This window comes from Pinus tabuliformis, chromosome 4_2, assembly GCF_031772625.1.
Source record: "Pinus tabuliformis cultivar Carrire ecotype Pingquan chromosome 4_2, CPIR1, whole genome shotgun sequence".
In the NCBI taxonomy this organism is placed as follows: Eukaryota; Viridiplantae; Streptophyta; class Pinopsida; order Pinales; family Pinaceae; genus Pinus; species Pinus tabuliformis.
The window spans coordinates 1,183,427,393-1,183,451,295 of NC_142304.1; the positions used below are offsets into that span (position 1 = coordinate 1,183,427,393).

At 39.4% G+C, this 23,903-nt stretch overlaps 1 protein-coding gene across 1 annotated transcript; it reads left to right on the top strand.

The window, feature by feature from the left end:
- Positions 1–1,041, top strand: LOC149173899 (uncharacterized). Its single transcript, XM_089426866.1, has one exon. The coding sequence runs from the start codon at positions 1–3 to the stop codon at positions 1,039–1,041; it is 1,041 nt and encodes a 346-aa protein (XP_089282992.1).
- Positions 1,042–23,903: the final 22,862 nt, after the last annotated feature.

The window sequence follows — 23,903 nt, forward strand, 5'->3', positions numbered from 1 at the left end:
ATGGATCTGCACGGTCTTCTCACTAATACCTACTTCCCGCAAAACTTACATCATAAATTAGAAGTGTTGGATGCACTTACAGCTCTTAACTCTAACAGACAGTACCCTCTATGGATTAGCGGGGGGGATTTCAACATTATCACGAATCTAGAGGAAAAGAAGGGAGGACGCTCGAAGTTAGAAGAGGACAGCACAGGATTCAAAGAATTCATTCAAAGCAATCAGCTCATGGACATTCAGACTTCAAATGGCACGTACACCTGGACAAACAAACGCAGGGGAATTCAAAATATTGCCTCCAGGTTAGATCGTTTTCTCATTTCAGACAATGCTATACATTTGGGAGGGGATTTTCATGCCTCCATCCTGCCTCAGGGTGGATCTGATCACTGGCCCATTATGCTTCAATGGACACGTCCAGGTAAACATTGCAATCGTCCATTTCGCTTTGAGGCCTTTTGGTTCACACATCCTAACTTCAAAGAAATGGTCCGAGCTGCGTGGAAATCCTTTACTCCCCCGGCAGGTGCAAAGATGTTCCAATTTCAACAGAAACTAAAAAATCTCAAGCAAGTGCTCAAAGTCTGGAATAAAACCCAATTTGGCAACATTCTGGAAACCAGGAAAACATTGGAGCAGAATATGTGTTCTCTACAGCAAACCATTATCCTAGAGGGAAGAACAGAGGAACTGGCAAATAAGGAGCAAACCCTCTGGACAGAAATAGAAGCTCGAAGACTACAAGAGGAAATCCTTTGGCGCCAAAAATCCAGAATCAGGTGGCTTAAAGAAGGGGAAAAGAACACAAAATTTTTTCATCGATCCACCATACAACGACGAATGCACAACAATATAGCCTTCATCAATAACAGTCAAGGGGAGAGACTAGAAAGGCATGAAGACATTGAAAAGGAATTCAAAGAGTACTTCCAGGAAGCGCTCAAAGAACAAACAGGAAGTAGATCAATAGCCATACGATCTATCACGCAGCACATACCCAAAATAATCACAAAAGATCATAATCAAAATCTATTACAATAAGTCTCTATGCAGGAAGTAGAAGAGGCAATGGCTCAGCTAAAAAATGGCAAGGCTCCAGGTCCTGATGGCTTCACCTCCAATTTCTTTCATGAATTCTGGGAGTTGATCAGCACAGAAGTCTGGGAATTAGTGGAAGAATCAAGATCCATGCACTGGATCCTCCCTTACCTCAATTCTACTTTCATTGCTCTAGTTCCCAAAGGGGAGGAATCAAATACGCCAGACAAATACCGGGAAATTGCTCTCTGTAATGTTATCTACAAACTCATATCCAAAGTAGTGGCAAATAGGCTCAAACCTCTTCTCCCTCTTCTCATCCTTCCGGAACAGACTGGATATGTAGAAGGACGTCAGATAATGGATGGCATCATTCTATCAAGCGAGGTGATCCACTCTTTAAAAATTCTAAAAAAACCAGGTATGATTTTGAAGCTTGATCTCTCCAAAGCATTCGATAAGCTCAGTTGGGAATATATTCATCAAATGTTGTTGGCCTTCAACTTTAATGCCACCTGGACCCGATGGATAATGAATCTTATTACCTCACCCTGCTTCTCGGTCCTCCTCAATGGCTCTCCATCTGTACCTTTCCGCCCCTCTAGAGGCATTCGTCAAGGGGATCCCCTATCCCCCTTCCTATTTGTCCTCATGGCAGAAGGTCTCAGCCGCCTCCTTCATCAAGCTATTTCTACTCAAGCTATAAAAGGTATCGTGCTCCATGGTCTCCATCCCCTATCCCATCAACAGTTTGTTGACGATACGATGCTCTTTGGTCATCCTTCTTCCCTAGAAGCCAAAGCCTTTAAATCCCTGCTCTCTCTTTTCTCAGAAGCCTCCGGAACCTCGATCAATGCCACCAAATCCTAGCTTTTCTTCTTCAACACCCCTGTCTCCACTCAAAAAAACATTGCCCGTATTCTAGGATTCTCCATTGCAACGCTTCCCTCCAAATACTTGGGAGCTCCTCTTATGGTCTTCGCCCTTAAGCATACTTCTTGGCGAACGCTGCTGGACAAATTGGAATCCAGACTTTCCTCATGGACATTTCGATCGCTCAACATCGCAGGTAGACTCATTTTGATCAAGTCCATCCTTCAAGCTATGCCTCTATATCTCTTCTCTATACTGACAGCTCCCAAATGGGTTCTTAAGGCGATCTGCAACCTTCAAAGGAGTTTTCTATGGGGCTCCACGGGGCTCAACAGGAAATGGGCCCTTGTCAATTGGAAAGAGGTATGCCAGCCGAAATCCAATGGTGGACTAGGACTACAGGATCCTCTCCAAAGAAATAACACTATGGGAGCCAGGATATGGTGGAATTGGTTAGTGAAGCCACATATTCCCTAGGCGAAGCTGTGGCAAGCCAAATATGCGCTAGGAAGTCATTGGGACGAACTCATTAGAATCATTCCTAGCATCTCAGGCTCCATGATTTGGAATGCTGCCAAAATTCATAGTGCCTTCATACAAGAGAATAGCTTATGGAAAATTCATTTGGGAAACTCTGCACGGTTTTGGGAGGATTCATGGCAGCAATTACTGAAACTCGCCTCGATCTTCCATAAACCTATCTGGAAGATTTCTATGCAGCAAGCCAACCTCACTCATGTCTCTCAATTCTGGCAGCAGCACCCGCTTCAAGATTTCCAACAATGGAAACCCGCCAGCTCCTGGCAGCTCGATTGGCACGGAGAAACCTATACAGAAATAGAACAGGAGTTAAGTCATAGAAAAATCAAGTATTCGATTCAGCAGGACAAACTGAGGTGGGGATACACTACAAAAGGTATGTTCACCACCAAGGAAGCATATAGATTACGCTATTCTAATTGCAACACAGCTACGGATCAGCTCTGGGATCGTATTTGGCAGTCCAGACTCTGGCCCAAGGTATCAACCTTTCTATGGCTTTTAAGTAAGAGGCGCATCCTAACGTGGGACAATCTACAAAAAAGGGGCTTCATCGGACCCTCAAGATGTCCCAACTGCACTCTTCACTCGGAAACCATCCTGCATCTCATGGAGACCTGTCCTCTCGCAATTCAGCTATGGGAGAAAGTTGATCAATGTAATAAAAGCGCAAAAGTTCGGCAGGGGGACATAACAAACACTCTAAGAACCTGGCCCATGCACCCTTATCATAGCCCCATCCTAAATTCTCTATGGAACCTCATTCCAGGTTTTATTTATTGGATTTTATGGAAGGAACAGAACAACAGAGTCTTCAACAATAGTAGACGGCCTATAGAAATACTTTGGCTCCTCTTAAAGCATAATCTCCAAGAAACTCTAGCGCTTCGATCTTGGCTAGAAACTGACTGGCCGTACTCTCCTCAAGAGCAGCTCATCCTGAACTCCTGGAATCTTAACTTATCCTGCTTGCCTAATATCAAATCCCGTCCCCCTGCTAAATCTGTCTCCCCCATACAATGGTCCCCTCCTGCCGCTTCCTCTTTCAAATTGAACTTTGATGGAGCAGCTAAAGGAAATCCTGGGCCGACAGGGTATGGAGGAGTTTTCAGAAATGACAGAGGAGTAGCTGAGCATATCTACTATGGTTCGATTGGCAAAGACACCAACAATGTTGCGGAATTGGAAGGCTTGTGGAGAGGGATATGCATTGCCGATCAACACAATTTCTACCCGCTAGAAGTAGAGGGAGACTCCCTTATCCTCATCAATGCAGCTACAAGAATTCAAGCAGGCACCTCAGCAGCTAAAATAGCGTCCAGTTGGAGGTTGCTTAGTAGGCTCGAAACTTTGGAGGAAAGGCTAAGGCGCCCCCATAGCATTATTTTCAAGCATGTCAGGCGCACAGCCAACAAGGTAGCAGATCGATTGGCCAACCAAGGGGTTGACCTGCAGCTCCCTCCTTTCTCAGGTACTCTCAATGATTCAGTGGATGCACAACTCCAACAGGAATGCACTTCTCTGGTGCTTCAGGATTACCCGTTCCTGGCTGCTGGTTTTTGATAAAGTTATTGTATGGCTTAGTGATGTTCAGGTTAAATTCTGTCTCCAATTCAGTCCATGCTTGGACTCAGCAAGGTTCTACCTCTGTTTGTATTACTTTCTGGGTAGTTTTTGGTATAGACGGGCTTAGTCAACTACCAATAGTCTGTCGGTCTGTTCATGGTTATTTGTGGGTCAAGTCAGCTTCAAAAGGAAGTTTTTCCCTCCAATGTAAGAGCACTGCTAAATCCATAGTCAGTATGGAGAGATTTTTTAGGCCTGCTTCACTGTAAACTTTTTTTGTATAATAATAGGAGTAGACAAATTTACAAAAAAAAAAAATATGATGATGATGATGGTGGTGGTTAACATCCACTGAGACCATTAAGAGAATATTAAACCTTAAGATTAATAAAAAATAAACCCTTGGGAATAATAGACCCAATGCCTTAATATTATAAACCCAAGGGATAAATATTATAAAATTTTAAGATTAGTAAACCTAATAGATTAATAAACTTAAGGGATTAATATTAATGTTAATATTATAAACCCTAAAATTATAAAATTCAATATTATAAACCCTAATATTAAAAATCCAACATTTGAAATGCTTACACTAGATGCGATATTATAAATCCAATATTAAAAACCCCAATATTATAAACTCAAAGGATTAATATTATATATCCAAGGGGAAATAAACCCAAATTAATATTATAGACCCAAGATTATAAATCCTAGTGTTAGACCCAAGATTAGTATTATAAACCCTACGATTATAAACCGAAGGAATTAATTTTATAAATGAGATAATATGACATTGGTATTAATCACCTAAATATAAATATAAATATTTATAATTAAAAATAAAAAATAATATAAATATTGATATTAAAAATGAATAATCATAAAATTAATATTATTAATTATTATTAATTATTAATAATTATTAAATATTAAATATTTATTATCTATAATTATTGTTCGTAAAATGGATAAATATTATAAACCAAATGGATTGATACTATAAACCCAAAGATGAATATTATAAAACAAATGGATTAATAAACCCAATGGATTATTTATATTAAAAACCAAACATATTTAAAACCCAATGGATTAATATTAAAAGCTTAAGGGATTAATAAACCGAAGGATTAATATTATAAAATTTGGGGATTATGAACACAAGCGATCAATAAACCCAAGGGATTAACATTATAAACCCAAGGGATTTATATTAAACCTTAGGATTAATATATAAACCCTATCATAATACTATACCATAAGAATATGAACCTTCATATTAATAAACCATAGGGATTGTTATTATAAACCCAAGGCACTAATAAAAACAATGTATATAAACCTTAAGGTAAATATTATAAACCCTAAAACAAGCATGGTTGACCATGATTGATTTTCATATTGACACAATATTTGTCACAATGCAATGTTGGACCATGGTTGATCATGATTGATTTTCATATTGAAAGAATCATTGTCACAATGTGACGTTGGACCATGGTTGGTTTTAATATTGACAATATTTGTCACAATGCGATGTTGGACCATGGTTGACATAACATTAAACCTTAGGTTTAATATTAAATCCTAGGAACATAAACACTAGAATTAATAAACCGAAGGGATTACTATTATAAATTCAAGGGGATATAAACTAAAGGGATTAATATTAAACCCTAAGATTAATATTATAAACCATAGGCTTAATATTAAACCCTTAGAATATAAACCCTATGATTAATATTAGAGACCCTAAGATCAATATTATAAACCTAAGAGATTAATAAATCCATTGGATTAATATTAAAAACCCAGGGGATTATAAACCCAAGGGAATAACATTAGAGCCTACGATTAATATTAAATCCTAGGACTATAAACCATAAAATTAATATTATAAACATTAAGATTAATATTATAAACCCAGGAGATTCATACTATAAAACCAAGAAATTTATAAACCTAAGGGATTAATATTATAAACTCAATTGATTATAATCCAAGGGGAATAATTTTAAACCCAAGGGATTAATATTATAAACCTAAGGCAATAATTTTAAGCCCATGGGATTAATATCATAAACCTAAGGGAATAATTTTAAACCCAAAGGGATAATATTAAACCCTTGGAATATAAACCCTAAAACTAATAAACTCAAGGGATTAATATTGTAAACCCTAAGCTTAATATTAAACCCTAAGAATGTAAACCCTAGGAATTTATCAACATAAGGGATTAATATTATAAACTCAATGGATTATAAACCAAGGGGAATAATTTTTAAACCCAAGGGATTAATATTATAAACCCTAGGAATATAAACCATATGATTAATATTGTAAACCCTAAGAATTTATATTAAACCTTAGAATTAATATATAAACCCTATAATAATATTCTACCCTAGAAATATGAACCATTAAATAAATAAACCCAAGGGATACCGTTGACCCATAGATACATTTGTAACTTTGAATTTAGAATTCAAAGAAATTCGAACTTGGAATAAAGTTGTCTCGAAATTTTTTCAGATCGCTTTCCTTTCACTTCTAAAAAGTATATACCACGCACCGTTATGAATCCCCTGCGCCAACTACACGGCAAAAGCGCCTCGCATCGCCAAAAATTCTTGCCCGAGTATTTTGGAGGGATGCAGACATGACTAATTTCACAGGCCTGTAGTCAAAATGACCGTTGACCCATTAGAAAAATTAAATTTGAAATTAGTTGTTAACGACTATTGACTAGCCCTGACGTAACCTAACCCACTCAGTTGAAAAATGTTGATATTGAAATCCCGCCGTGAGAGAGTATTCAGGAAGGATTTATTAATGTTTGAAAATTGGCGTCATATATTGAAAAATAATGGGTTAGAAGTCAGAAAGAAAGGAAAAAAATAATTTTCCAAAAAGAAGTTTGGATCAACAATGATGGTAAATACCCAGTTTTCTGTGGAAATTTGAAGCAACAATGATGGTAAATACCCAGTTTTCTGTGGAAATTTGAAGAAACAATGATGGTAAATACCCACTAATTGCAAAAGTAAGAAAGAATATGGCATTTCCATAAAATAAAATTAATCAAAATGCATTGATTGCAGACACCGATGGAGTAAATTTAGTGACGAAAAGACCGCACTCGCATAAAATTAATGAAAAAGAAAGACCGCACTAAATTCTATGTGGCCGTCTTTATGAAGTTTGAATAAATGAAAAAGCATTCTCAGAAGTCTTGTGGAGATCATCATGTCCGTTAATTTTCAAAAAGAAAGACGACACTCACATTAATAAAATCTTAAAGAAATAAGGGCAAAAAATAGTGAGCAAAAAAACAGCAATCTCCGAAAAACATCGAAAAACATCAATCAGAAGCCATTCTCTCCGCCTGCGATTAAACAAGTCTACCATAAATCTTCACCCCCTAGCATAAATTTATTAAATTAATTAAAAAAATGATACATAAAAGGTAAAAAATTAATGAAAAATCTTTCTAAATTAATTTTTAAAAATGATACATAAAAGGTGAAAAAACTTTCTCCTTGCATCTTATTAACTAGGTTCTTTCCTCTCCAAAGTTAAATGTAAAATATTATATTTAATAAAATAAATAATTAACATTATATAAATTAGTATAATCATATTTATTAATGTGGTTGATATATAATGTAGATGTATATGTAAGCACATATACAATTATATTACAATTATATTAGTAAATGTGATTGATATATACCAATAAACATGTATCAATCACATTAATAATTATTATTAGATGTATAGTATTAATATGACTATTAGAACCCCGGATGCGTGTGCTCTGCATGACATTTAAAGCGATGGGATGGTGGACGGTGAAAAGGGAGTGGCACATGTCCAGCATGCGCGACGGACGGTTCTCCAGGTGGGAAGATTGGACTTCAAGCGCGGTAGAAGTTATGGTTGAAGGGATTATCAGTCACAACATTTATCAGAGGGTTGGCTTCGCACGCATTGACGATAATCCGTCTGCAACTGCTCTGATGGCGAAGTTAATGGAGAGGGCGGACCGAGGTAGAGGCGCTCGTTTATATAGGTGCACAGGCTGTAGCGTATTGCTACTATGCCTCCTGAGGTTTAGATTCATTCTGGGAATCGGTTCTGATGAAGTTTTAGGAGGGACTGGTTCTGAATGTTGCAATCGAATTGGGTCTGAGGAGAAGAAATCCTTTGCTGCTGAAGGAAGCTGCTGTGGAGGGGACCGAAGAGTGACTCCAGCTGAGTTCTCGGATGGTAGCGGAACTCCGGAGGACGCAGGTAATTCTCTTAAGGTAAATTGGGAATTACTGCTTGCATTGGTCTTATTTCATCTTGCTGTGTATAATCTTGGGAAAGATATGACTAGACCCCGCCAGCGTCTGTTAAGCCGGAGAGGCTCCGGCAGGGGAAACCCATCACGCCCCTCTGCTGGGCAGGGACACAAGGAGCAGGCTCCAGATTCCCTGAGACCTGAAAATGTCATTAATCCGGGTCAATTTCTAAATCCTAGCTCACCAGGGTCTACTGGTTCGCCGTCCTTCGGCTCTGCTACGTTCACTTTCAATTGCACTCTCAGCCGCCCCCGAATCACAGCTCATGTCTCAGTTCTTTTCCTGGAAGAAACTCAAGATGAGGGCGAGCCCAGTTGCATCTTGTCCCACTTTGCTGAACCCCCTGCTGCAATGCACCATGGAATCTCAAAGACTGCCAGCGCTCAGGCTCAGATGGAAGGGATGGAAGGCACGAAAGATGATTACGGAGGCTGCAGGATCGTTGAAGAGCTCCCTGAGGATGAAGGAGGTTGTAGGATTGTCGAAGAACCCCCATGATGCTCATCCCAATTCTCAATTCCTCTTCAGTTTTGGCTCTGTCGGTCAGCTTATTTGTATTTGTTCATGTGTCTCAGTGGTTTGTTCATGTGTCGAATCTACTGGAATGTTCAGTGTCTCAGTGGTTTGTTCATGTACAAGTGTTATGTTCATGTGTCATGTGTCGATGCAATGGTTAGGCTCCAAATAGTTCCTACTGATTCCCCTGCGTGGGATATCCATATCCAGTTTTACAGTTTTGGAATAGACTGTCATTCGGCCTGGCTCTCAGGCACGAAGCACATCAGGACTCAAACGATGTAACAATAATCTCTTTTTTGTAAATAATAGTTTAATTTTACTTAGCAAAAAAAAATATGACTATTAGAAATTGACTATATATATAAAACCATAACAAAATTAACATAATATAATAATAGTATAATGTTATTACTAATAATACTTATTTATCTCTCACCACTATATACATTTATTACATATTAATATAATTATCAATATCTTTTATACATAATGATAGATTCATGAACCATTCCAACATAAAAATATTAAATATTATTATAAATCTTAATACTATAAAATCAACATTATAAACCCAAAGATTAATATTATAAACTTTACAATAAATATTTTAAACCATAGGATTAATATTGTAAATTTTAATAATAAAAAACCCAATATATTATACTTCAATGTTAAAAACCCAACATCCCAATACTAAATGCAATATTATAAACCCAAAATTAAAAACTGCAATATCACAAATCAAGAGGATTAATATTATAAACCCAAGGGGAAATAAACGCAAAGCTTTAATATTATAAACCAAAGGAAAAATAATCAAAAGAGAAAAATATTAAACCCTAAGATTAATAATAATAAACCTAAGGCAAAATAAATCCAAAGAATTAATACTATAAACCCAAGTGAAAATAAAGTAAAAGGAAAAATATTAAAACTTAAGATTAATAAAAATAAAACCTAAAGGTTTAATATTATAAATCCAAAGGAAAATACACTAAATAGAAAAGCACTAAACCCTAGGAATAAAGTTTTACATTAATGATAAGAATAATGTGATACATCTAGATATTAAACTTTAAATCCTAACTCATTAAACCCAATATTATAAGTTCTAACATTAATATTATAAAATTTTAAAATTAATATTATAAACCCTAATAATAAATATAAACCAAAATGATTAATTTTATAAACCTTTAAAAATAATAAACTCAATAGATTAATATTATTAATTTAGTGATCAAAAATCATCTCACATAAAATTAATGAAAAATTATCATAAATCTTTCCGAAATCTTAATTTTCAAATAAAAAATCACATTCACATTAATTAAATGTTGTCGTTTATTTGAAGTTTGAATAAATGAAAAAGCATTCTCAGAAGTCTTGGGGAGATCATCATTTCTGTTAATTTTCAAAAAGAAAATCAACAACCAGGTTAATTAAATGTCTCCGTCTGTTTGAAGTTTGAAGAAACGGTTGCATCTTAAGAAAAAGAATAAGGTGTTTATGATAAAATTAAATATAAAAATTTTGGTTTCAGTAACCATTGGGCAAAAATTAGCGAGCAAAAACACCGCACTATCGGAAAATCAATCAGAAGTCATTCTCTCTGCCTGCGACTAAACGAGTCTACCATAAATAATTTATAAAATTAATCAAAAATATTTCCCCTAACATCTTAGTAAACGAGGGTCTATAAATAGTTTATACAATTAATTAAAAAAATTCGATGCACAAAGAGGTTAACAAATTAATTTATAAAATTAATCAAAAATCTTTCCCTTGGCATCTTAGTAAACGAGGGTCTATAAATAGTTTATAAAATTAATTAAAAAAATTTGATGCACAACTTTGAGATGGAAGGGATTTAAGTATATTTTCGGGGTCTGTTGATATTAGCATTCTCCATAAAATTCTTAAGTTGTGAATGGATATTCGTCATTATGGTCTGGGCAATCTTTAGCATCCTGAATAAGTTCATTGTAATCCATAAGCCATGCTCAGACATTCGTTGAATAAGCTCATTGTAATCCATAAGCCATGCTCAGACATTCGTTGAATAAGCTCATTGTAATCCATAAGCCATGCTCAGACATTCGTTTCAGATTAGGAGGGTGGTGGTGTATAATTGAAATCTATTGTTGCTACTTAGTGTGTCATGATATGTCAACCAGTTAATATTTTCAGGAAGATGGTTTTCTTGTTTGAGTTTCATTCCAAAGCTGTAGCTAGCTTTCTCTGTAGTACTGGAATTGTCATGTCCTGCATCCAGTAGCCACAGCCATCAACCGGAGACTCCAATTTTTCTGGACCGGAAAATTTTTTCGGGATTGGATATCTTGGCCTTATCTGCATTCATTTTTCAAAATCTCATAGGGATTTGAACCATGTCCTTAAACGACGTGTATCGGTACTTGAAGGCATAGGCATTTCAGGATTTTCCATCCATAGTAAATTTCCTTATGTGATGCCGTATCCTTAGAGTTATTATTTATGACCCAAAAGGTGGTGTCTTTTTCCGTGTCTGCCTCGAATCTTGGAACCATTGTTCCTGAGTCTTCTAAGTGTCAGTTTCATTGTCAGAGCTAGTGTAACATCACTCAAATTCACCCGTCTGGCTTTTACTCTATCCAGGCTTTATGCTCAGAATGTGGTCAGAGCCTGATTAATTTTTTTGACTCCAGATCGATTTGGAGATCCTTTTTAGGACAAAGGTACTATCCCTTATCTAGCGGTAGGGGATTTTGGAGGCGCATGGAGGGTGGGTCTGATGAGGGGGCCATGGAAGCTATGGTCCGGGCGGCAATCCAGGCTGAGAAGGCTTGGGTGGACGCCACGTTGTCGAGTGGTTAGCAATCCACCCTGGATGACGTGGTGGTCTGCCCGACGATGTGTGATGGCGACAGAGAACTTAAAGGTATCCACAGAGACAAGTCATCCAAGGAGGATTATAGGAGCGGCGTTAACTATCAGAAAAAGTTAATGCGCGAACATGATAGCAGTTTCAACAAGTCCTGAAACCCGGTCAAAACCTCTCCCCCGCCTTCTGCAATTTCATTGGACAACATTTTCCTGACCGAAAGAATTGAGAGCTTACAGGGCCTTGCCTTGGTGAGTGGCACTTCCCAAAAATGGACGATGCCACGATGAGAAAGTGGTTGGAGGTACAGTGGAAACCCATTATTGGATATATCCCCATCATTTTTAATCTTATGAATGAGTGGTACTGCTTCCACTTTCTGAAGGCCAGAGATGTAGAATCCATTTTGAAATGTCCTTAGGTTTTCAATAGGAGCTTTCTCGCCCTCTACAAGTGGTACATAGGTTTTGACTCTTTAAAAAACACTCCATCGAATAACCTTATCTGGGTTAAGCTCCCAAACCTGCCCCTGGAGTTGTGGTCCAAAAATACGCTAGCTGAAATAGGAAATTCTATTGGAAAATTTGTTTATGTCGACCCAAGATGCCTGGGCTTGAAGGACAAGAGAATAGCGTGGATACTTATTGAAAAAGCCTATGGGGGGGGGGGGGGGGGGGGTTCCCTGATCATGTTGAGATTGCTTGGAGAGACCAGAAGATCAATCAAAGACTCGATTTTTGGGGCATCCCTTTCAGGTGTTCTGCATGTCACAGAACAGGTCACCTCTATCGGTGCCAGTCATCAAAAAGTAGATTGTTGCATCGCAAAAACAGGGTAGACTCTCCCTTGCTCACGGAAAAGGAGATCCCATCTCCTTCAGCCTCCCTCTCCCCGACAGAACCTGTCAATGGGCAAGGCTACAAAAATATGGTAAACATTAGCTCCGGTTCTCCGCAGTCTCTGTCTCAGGAAGTCTCTATTGATCAGGAATCCAGACCGGAAGATTCCAGAAAGTTGAAAGGCTCCCCCATAATCAAGACTATGCCTTTCCATTGCCCATCTATCCCGGAACCTTCTGATGACAAAGCGGTCCCGTCCCCTCCACCTATTCTGTTTAAAGACTTTGTCGTGAGATCCCACCCCATTCTTATTTCCTCCTCTTCATTGTCGCCTAAACCGACCCTGAATTCATCCTCGAAAGGAAAGGAGCCAATAGCGGTAGTTACCCCTCTAAAATCCCCAATCTCCTCTCCTGTTAATCCATATGACAGTGACCTCGACTTCCTCTTAAGTAGGAAATCTCTGGAGCTGGAACCCCTGACTATCCATAAACCGGATAACCATGGCATGCCATTTATTAGCCCAATCTCAGCAAGGAATATTACTGTCAGAAAGAAGCAAAAAGGGGGCAACAGACATTTTAGGGGGAGGTCAATTGTTACAGACAGTGGTATAAGGAACCTATCCTTGACCGAGGTTCCCATATTCAACATGTCAGAGTCACAGCCTCTTAGAGAAAGCATGGCTGGTAACTGTTCCAAATGACCTTTATGATATCCATGAACATTAGGAGTCTGGGAGCATACCTCAAATTTATAGCGCTAAAGGATCTTTTCTATTCTGCTCAGCCAAAAATCATTTTAATTCAAGAGACGATGCACAATAGTCACGTGTCCATTGCCTATTTTAGGAAAATGCTTCCCCAATGATTCCTGGTAGCTTCAAAGGCAAGAGGCCTATCGGGTGGGCTGGCGGTTCTGTGGGACCCTGATTGGATCAAGGCAAAGGCATTTAAGTGTTTCGCTGGTATTCTCATTTCAGCATTCATCAGCGGAAAGATTGCCCTACTAATATTTTGAATACCTATGCTCCCTATAAGAATAGGTTCACCTTTTGGGATAAAATTTTTGCTACAAATTTTTTTTATATTGAATCATTGATTATTGCAGGTGATATCAACGTTACCCTAAGCTCTGAAGAAAGATGGGGAAACTGCAGGAATAGAGACCCGCTGGCTAATCGCATAAAGTATGAATTACTGCAGAGAAAATTTGTTGATATAGCTCCTTCTAAAATGATGCCAACGTGGGATAACGGTAGAACAGAAAAAGCTTATATTGCAAAGAGGATGGACCGATTCATCGTTCATGGCAGCATCATTGATAAAATGGGAATGCCACTCTCATCCATTGGGATTGCTCTTATATCTGACCATAAACCAATTTTTTTATGTTGGAAGGAGAATGGTATCAGAAAAGGGTACCCTTTTAAATTCAATAGATCATGGCTACATGACCCTGAGTTCAATGAAGTAGTAACTAATACTTGGAAGGACTTCTCTGAAAAGGCCTTGGCTCCCCCATTTATGACGTTCAGAGACAAGATGAGTGCCACGAGAAATGTGGTCAAAGATTGGCAGTTCAAAAAAAGATAGAGGGACAGAGCCTCTCTTCAGGAAACGCAATGGGAGCTGGACAGGATCCACAGGGATATGGACGCCGACTCATTTTCTTTCAGTATGAGATGTCGCATAAAAGAGCTAGAAAGGAAAAAACAGAACCTTTTAAAACAGGAGGAAGCTTTCTGGAATCTCAAGAGCAGAGTAACTTGGCTTAAGGAGGGTGATAGGAACACGAAGTTTTTTCATAAATATGCAAATTCCAGGCGACAGAAAAATACCATATGGAGGATAAGTGATGGTCAGGGAGGCTTTTGTGTCTCTCAACAAGATATCTCTAAGGAAGCTATAAGACATTTTCAAGGACAACATAAAAGAAGGGAAGGAAGCGGAATCCAGGACATCTTTTGGGGTATTGACTTAATGCCTCAAATGATCGATGATGAAAAAAATGAGAGTTTTTTTCAGCCTATAATAGAGGACGAGCTTATGGGGGTTTTGAAGGCCTTTAAAAAGGACAAATGTCCTGGCCCAGATGGCTGGACAATCGAATTTTATATCCACTTTTTTGACATCATCAAACAAGACCTACTGAGGATGGTCGAAGCTTCAAGAATGTCAGGCAGTATTCACCCGATTACATCCTCCACACATATAGCTCCTATCCCGAAAAAAGTGGAGGTGGTTTCCTTCCAAGATTTTTCGCCAATCTCCTTATGCAACATTTCTTTCAAAATCATCACTAAAATTATTGCGGAAAGGATAAAAGAGACTCTGGCCACTTTTCTCACTAAGGATCAACATGCTTTTTTAAAGGGCAGAAATATATTGGACGCTGTTGCCAATACTCAGGAGTGCTTGTTCACTATGCTCTCAGAGAAATCAGACGCTACCATAATGAAAATAGATTTACAAAAAGCCTATGACTGTTTGGACTGGGCATTTATAAAATGTTTATTAGCAAAAATTGGCCTGAAATCAAACTCCATAAGCTGGATAATGTCTTGTGTGGAGAATGTGAATTATGCAGTTAGCATTAATGGCATTCCCTCTCCATTTTTTCTAGCTGAGAGAGGGCTTCTGTCACACGGAATAAGTCTATCTTGCAGACAAGATAGACCTTCCTAGAATCTAAAGAAGACCTAATGACAAGCAAACCAACCAGACATTATCTTTCTCTAAATATGCTTTAATAAACAATAGCAAACAAGTGTTTTTAGGGCCTACCTTAGGTCCAACACAAGTTTGTGGATGCCCTCGCTTCTTCGATCCAGATGAGCTCCTTTGTCGCGAATCTGCAAACAAAAACAATGCAAACAAATTAAATAGCACCTAAAAAGCCAATTGCATAAAACATATTTAACATGAAAGTCAAGGAGTCCATGAAACAAATAACATGAGATACTTGTTGAGAAAAATGAGTTTGATTGTATTAATTCAAAAGAAGAATAACTTTACAACCTGTGCCTTGACGCTGTACAAGCTCCTCCCAGGGTCGAGCAAGAAGTCTCCTCTACTTTGACAAGTTTCACTCACTCCCCAATGAAACCAAAAAGGTATGTGATCTCTCCTCTTAGGCTTAACTAGGAAGTCTTGATTTCACCAGCATTTACCCTAAAAAATGTTCAGCTTCTAATCCCCTTAGCAACCAGCCCAATGCCTGTATTTATAGTGCAATGGAGGGAGGTTACTAAGTCCTCCTTCAAAGGGATAAAGCCCTCCTTCAAAGGGACAACTCCTCTCATCAAGGGATTAGCTCCTTCTCTTTTGGGATGCATGAACCACCTCAGAGCAAACAATCCACGTCAAAATTCCTTCTAGAAACCTCTAGAATTAACCCAAAGTGAGTTTTTTAAGATAAAAATTGCGCCTTTTGACTTTCACAGGGGTCTGCACCTACACCGTTAGGGACAGAGCGGGTAGGTCCGCAGCTTTTGTACACAGAAGGTGCGGGACCGTAGTTGACCGTGAGAGAAAGTGCGGAACCAGAGTTTTATTGATTTTCAATGTCTTTCTCTCATTTTCAAAGCTTTACTTGAAGAGCTGAGGTCTGAGACTTGCTTAGGAGGACAATACAAGTGATGATAGACCCATACTGACTGCAAATAATCATGGTGACGATATTTTTGTGTAACAGATTGCCCCCTAAAGTGCGAAGTCTGTAGTAGATGAGGATTTCATTTATCATTTACGAAGAGTGAAGTACTTTATCATTTCGAGGATCATCTTGTGGAGAGCCCGGTTGGAACCTGTAAAAACATTCAATGCAAGATATATATATATATATGAGATCATATCATCGCTGAGGTAGGCATTCCCATACTCAGATCAAAACTAACTAGAAAAACTAACTACTGCTCTGATATATGAATGATCTTGTAAAACATCACAAGTACAGACTCATGTGGACACAGTATGGACGCAGCCATCTGTTTATGAATAGTCCATTATATAATGAATACAAAATTCCTCGCAGCCTGGATTGTGGAAACTAGATCCAGGGTCTTCATTTCTACTTCCCGAAACAGTACGATCCTATCCATGCGAATGAATGTGTTGATGTCGAACATGGTAGAAACCACTTGATTACCAGTCAATGATGTAAATTGTTAACAAGTGTGAGAGAAACCACCAGTGATGTCAATGGCTCTCAAAGTACCCAGTACAATACATGAGATGCGAATAAATGTGTTGATGTCGAACATGTCACGGAATCCTTTGATCAAAAGTCAATGATGTAAACTGTCGTCAAAGGCGAGAAACCTACCATTGAGGCATGCAGATCTCAAGGTACTGACGATTTCTAGATCATCTTTCTAGATAATGAGCTGATGTCGATAGAAAGCGATCCGTCGTAGGCAATCCCACAACACGAAATCATAGATCAAGTTGAAGAAATTTAGTTGCAAGGACTGACTCAGGGATGGTCAAGATGGATGACAGATATTTTGCAGATGAATGGCTTATTGGCAATGACCTCTTGAACACATAACGATACAACAGATGGTTTGGTGACAATTGACCCAAAGTTAATACCCAGAAACCGGCTGAAGACTTTCAATGTGGTTTGATCAACTGTTAGGCAAAGGATTTCCCAACCTAGGTGAATGAAAGTGTCGTGTTCAAGAGTGGTTACAAAGTATGACAAACAGGCTCATTTTTCTCTCTTTTCCCCCACCATTTCTGGCAAGTACCTCTTTATTTTTGACAAGCTTGAGGAGGATAACATTTGCTTGATTATAAGCTCATCCTTCAGATGGTTCCAACTTAGTTTAAATTCGAACCCTAAGAAGGAGTGGTTCGTTCCTGCTTGTAATTGAACAGGTCCTTTACTGTGAAATTTTAACGAGTCCAGTATAGGAGAAACTCGGCGTTTTTCAATTTTAGAGAGTCTGAAAAAACTTAAGAAGACTCCAGGGTTAACCTTTTTTGTAAATTTATGTCTCCCAAGCCCGAAAAAGTATAAAATAATACTTGAGAGAACCGCTTGATCTTTTACGACCAAGGAGTACGTTTCGCCATTAGTGCCCTTGACCCGAAAAAGTAAAAAAGCGATCAATGACACATCGTTTTATAACCAATATCGAATTTGAAACGACAAAAATACGGCAATCTTTTCATGTTTTTACGGTCGGAAAAGAGCTGTAAGTGGACCGTCTTTTAATTCTGTTTTAACGAGTTTAAAAGAAACACTCGGCAATATTTTCATGTTTCAGGAGTCAGAAAAGAGCTTAAAGGTGACTCTACATGTTTTTCTGTCGAAAATGATAGATTTCGCCTGAATAATCCTTTATTCTGCACAAAAACACAAACATTACTCATACCTGTTTGAAATGGATAAAAATGTCACAAAAATACCTTTCCAAAATGAAACATAAACAAATTTGCAATTTATTTACTCAAAAAACTTATAAAAAGGGCCTTTGTCAGTTCATTTTTACCGTTTGAGTTTTGGGTGAGAAAATAGCGCTTTTGCTCAGAAAACTTCCCGTGAAGATTGCGGAAAATCCAACCGTTGGAATCGAACGTTGTCTTCTCCAGGTAATCCACATCATCCTGCTCTTCATTTTTAACCGTTTCATTTTTTGTTTTAGTCATTTATTTTATTTTTGGGAGGGTTTTTAGGCATAAAACCTGTGCGCGGGGGCCCGCAGGTTTACCACTGCTGGCCTGCGGACCCCGACTTTTTCTCCATTGGGAAAAAGCTCGGGGTCCGCACCTTCCATGTAGACAAATTGCGGTCCCACGCACTGTGTCTAACCCAGAGGGTGTGGTCCCCGCCGCAAGGGTTTTTAACCCAAAAATTCTCAAAAATGGACCAAACAAAACAATTTCTAGCAATTTAATTAATCTTTTTACTTGATGTAGAGAGTACATCATGCTAGATTGGCGTGAATGAGAGCATGAGGGCGTGGATGCTGCCGCATGGAATCATCAGCCTTCACTTGATGCTTTGAGGGCGTGCGGTTTGTATAAATTCTGGGCCATTCCTGGCATGAGGGCTCAGGTGGATTTCTTACAGTGGATGGTTGACAGATGGAGTGTATAGGACCAGTGCTTCTTCATTGGCGGCCACCAGCTCGAAATCGAGCTGGCGGACATATATTTCTTGACTGGTTTGCCTAAGAGAGGCGAAGACTTGACTCTGTTTGGGGCTAGGGCAGGTGGCCAGTCTATCGATAGCCTCAGACTAGAGTACTCCAACAGCCAGGCTAGTGACAAAGGGATAGACATAAAGACCATATCCTGTCCTGAACTCATGGTGATTGCGTTTACTATCACCAGACTTTGCGGAGCTGCCGCATTACATATTGCCACCAGATCCCAGATTCGTATGGCAGTTGATTGCTTCCGAGGCACCATCTTCAACTGGTGCGATGCTGTGTTGGCCAATGTGAAAGGCCAACTGACCAGGGCCAAGAACAGACGACTAAAGACCTTTGGTTATGGGGCTTTGGTTGTGAGTTTTGGCCTGGAGAGGGTTCCTATGTTGATCCCACAGCACCTTACCGTTGGAGCTGGGCTTCCTCGAGAGCCCAAACTGATGCGATGGGTCGCAGTTATGGCCCGTCACCCGGATGAGAGGACGGAGGTTGCTCGATTCAAACCTGAGTATTTCCAATGGCTGGAAAACCAGGTCTTTTCTATTCAAGACTTCCCTTATGCTGGGCTAGATTTTCATGGTGACCCAGACATGGTTCTTCCACCAGGAGAGCAGTGGGATGATTCAGGTAAAATCCTTTTCAACATTTTATTTTATTTTATTTTTTTTCCATCGTCTCAAAACTGATAGTAGAAAATTTCAAATGCAGATGTGGGTCCACAGCGACTAGCCGCTCTCCAGCCTTTCGAGGGGAAGCAACCAGTTGCACCCGCCCCAGCCCCACAGGACGAATCATCAGAGGTTTTGGCCGAGTTGGAGGGTCATCTCGAGCGCTTGATAGGAGATATTCCCGAGACCACTATAGATGACATTCCTCGTCGACTTCAGTGTTATGTGATTGGAGTCCCGGGACCTTTTAGGAGGTTCCTTTGCAAGGTGGTCCATGCAGTGGTTTCTTATAGAGATCATCACCAGTGATAGGATGATCGCCTATTGTGGGCACATGTGACATTTTTGTTTTTTGTACTTATCATTTTTGCCGATCATAAGGTGTTTTTCAACCTATGATCGAGGACAATGTATTTTTTGACACACTCCTATATATATATATATCACTATTACCGGCTTATCTTGTAAATCATGTTATGGAATGGTTTTAAATTTACATGTATGATTATTGCAAATGTATATTTAACATTCGAGAAGCAATTGCATCTGCTAATGTATTTAAAGATCTTGGAATATGCTGATATTCAATATAATCAAATTCATGTTCCAAGAGACGCACTCTCAAAAATAATCTTAATAACACTGGATTTCTAATGGCATACACTCTATTAAGCTGTAATACAATGAGTTCAGAATCTAACCTCACTATCAAACTCTGAATCCCAAATGAAATAGATTCAGATAATAACTCAATTACTGCACTATACTCGACAATGTTGTTCATTGTTTGACCGAGGCTTACCCCATGCATAGATACTAACTCGTCAGAGGGCGAATAGATAACCCAAGCTGCGGAAGAGATGTTCCGTGTATTACGACAAGCACCATCAGTGAAACCAATGTATGTTTGGAGAGGCATCGACATCTGCAATATCAAGAGTAAAACCAAGATAAGCAGGAATAATGACGAAAAACACTCTCTAAGCTAAGCACACTTGTTTAAACTAAAACACACCAGCTAGAAAGAAAAAATATCCTAACTAAAAATCTCCATACCCATCCTTTAAGCATAATACCTCTTCAAGTAAAGACCATTTCTGGGTTTACCCAAAGAGTCCCCGTCAAAGTCTACCAATTCATAGGCCCCCTTGGCTAGCTTTCGCTTGACAACATAGGGACCATGCCACATAGGAACGAATTTTCCAGCGCCTAATTTATCATTAGCTTGATCATAAACTAAGACTAGATCTCCTTCCGAAAAATTTAGAGGGGTCACATTTTGATCATACTGAGCTTTCATGCGTTTTGCGTGAGTCTCGATCGCCAATGCAGCATCACGTCTGTTGGTAAGGTAAATCCCCTCTGCGGATAGAGGCGATCCCACTAGCCTATCACAGAACTAGCCACAAACAAACCACGCTGCTACGCAAGTCCCTAGTTATGCATCAAAGGTGAATCAAGAAGACTAACCTGGAGTCCAACGCTATGATTGAAGCAGAGTTGATATCCTCGCTCCCTTGCTCCAATAGATCATAACGAATACCTGCACATGCAAAGGAAGAGACAGATACCAACATAAAAACTACCAAGGCACAACTATATTTCAGTCAGAAAGGAAATAAATCAACATATCACCATGATAGATAATGAGATTGGAACTATAATAGCAGTCGCTCATCAATTAATAAACAGGAAAAGTTACAACCATTGTTCTGACGTCGACCCCTCTCCTGGCTGGGCGAGTAACTATATGTGTCTTGACATGCATCTCCTCTCCGGCAACATAACCTCTCTAGCACTCACTAGTATTTCTCCAAGAACTCAACATCCAACACTCCATCACCAAATCACTAGCATAACACTAACACCAACACTTTAGCTTGTCCAATGCATCATGACAAGCTTATATAGATGAAGAAGGGAGGAGGATGCGATGAACCGGGACACCTTTCGCGGATTTAGCAAAAGCCATAAAGATGGATAAAGCTCGACAAAAGACTGATTTTTTATCCTCAGAAAAGCTCCATGTAATGAAGGAAACAACGGTCAGACGTGCATTAAGGAAAAAAGCACGACTAAATTTGGTTGGCGCGACTATTGCTCTAAGAAAAAGCGCCAATGGTCGCGCCCTCTTTTGAGGATCTCCACCATTGGCGCGGGTAGAATACTGTGGACTTGCGCCAATGGAAAAATAGCACTTTTTAGGGATGATCTGCAGAAGGTGTCTTTAGGGAACATGGAGTACATACTCAGGGGAACATAATGCAAGTGTTTTTAGCCTTTGTCACTTCTTATAACTCCTGGGATGTGTCCTCCAAGGTACGACAAGAGGAGTAACAGGGATGGTGACAAATTATTGTGTAACAGATGCCCCCTAAATCATGAAGTCCAAGAGGTGGAGAGGGGTGAAATGCTTTACAAGAACACACATAAGAGCACATATAGTTACTGCCACCGAGGAGCCGTATTAAGAGACATGACTGATAGTTCAATTACAAGATGTACGTGGTATGGTCGCAGCCATCCATAAGAGAGTACATAAATAATCTAGATCCATAGTATGGACGCAGCCATCTGGTTAGGATCAATGAATTGACTCAGGTATGGTCGCAGCCATCCAGTGAATGAGTCAAGTACCAAGAATCACGCCTGGATTACAACAGACACAATCCAGGGTCTTGCGCTCCATCTCGACCTGAACAAGAGTACAAGTTCAAGCATGTGAATATATGAGCTGAAGTCGAACATGCATGAACATCGTCTGATTACCAGTCAATGGTGGAAACTGTTAACAGACGCGAGAGGTACCACCAATAATGACAATGGCCCTCAAGGTACTATAGGTACAATCTACGGCATGTGAATCAATGAGCCGAAGTCGAACACCCGTAGAATCATTCGATCGGAGGCCAATGATGAAAACCTCACGTCGAACACGAAGAACCTGCCATTGAGGCATGCAGGCTCCAAGGCACCGGAAGGGAGTCTCTAGGTCAACTTCCTGGATAATGAGCTGAAGTCGACAGGGAGTGACCTTGATCGAAGGTGGGCCATAATGTTTCCCACATCATCGACACGAGACAGAGAGATAATGTCGTGAATCAAGTTTGTACGAACTATCAGAGGGAGGTTTTTTATTTGCAGAGGTCAACTTCTCTTGAACATATCGGCGACACATTAACGGAATTGGCAGTATTTGACATCAAGGTATCAAAGGTCATGATGACGAGGCAATGAATGGATGAGAGGTCAAATAAGGTACCCAAGTCCATGGGAGCAAGTGAAAAATATGAGATGAGATATCCCCACCCTGGACACAATAACAAAAAGTGCCATGTTCAAGAGCGACATACTGCCGTTACGGTAATAATTATGGTTCAAAAAAATTATTTTCCCCCCACCATTTCTGGCGATTACCCCAGTTATTTTTAACAAGCTTGATGGGGATAGCATATGCTTGTGTTGTGACAAAATCCGATGTCATTAAGTTTTAACGAGTATGACAAAGGAAGAACTCGACGTCTTTTCATGTTTAGAGAGTTTGAAAAGACAGCAGAAAAGGAAACTCCAGGGATGTCCTTTTTCGTAAAGTTGTGTCTCTCGGGCCTGAAAAAGTATAAAATAATACCTGAAAGAACCGCCCGGTCATTACGATCGAGGAGTACTTTTCATGATTAGTGACTTTGAGCTGAAAAAGTAAAAAAGCGGTCAAAACCACGTTGTTGCGTAACCACTAACGAGTTTGAAACGACAAAAACCCGGTAATCTTTTTATGTTTTAACAGTTGACAAAAAGAACTTAAAACGACCGCCCCTTATCACCATTTAACGAGTCAAGAGGAGGGACTCGGCAATCTTTTCCTCTTTAAATGGTCAGAAAAGAGCTGAAAGCGGACCTCCATTTTTATTTTCTTTAACGAGTCAAAAAGGAAAAATACTCGGCAATCTTTTCATATTTTACGCGTCAGAAAAGAGCGTAAAGGTGACTCGTCCTGAAGGAACAAGTGGTATAAGGGATAGCAACTGGTTCCGGTAATGGTGGAACTTTACTTGAAACACGTAAAGGTTAAGAGGCTGGCTAATAAGACCACTCATCGCTGCGGTTCCTCAGGAAAGGAGAAACAACCAAGTGAAAGCATATGATCAGCCAAAAAGATGGTGGTGATGGAATGAAACAACCAAGGCTCATCTAGCAGAATTTTAGCGGATAAAAGGCAATCACGGGATGTAAATGGGTTCATTTTTACACAAGCTTGAACCATGAAGAACTTTGCTTGTTAAAAAAAAAATTGTTGCATGCCCCCAGCATGATTATACCAATCGAGGTACATGCCCCCCAAGCTTCATGGCATTCACAGAGTGGATGGAATGAAGGTTTACTTGGAAAGACTCGATTGGAGGATGCCCCCGGGCTTCAGTCACGCGCCCGGGTAAGCTACCGTCATCAGAATGACGGGGTGGGTGCTGGGACATTTCCTGTGGA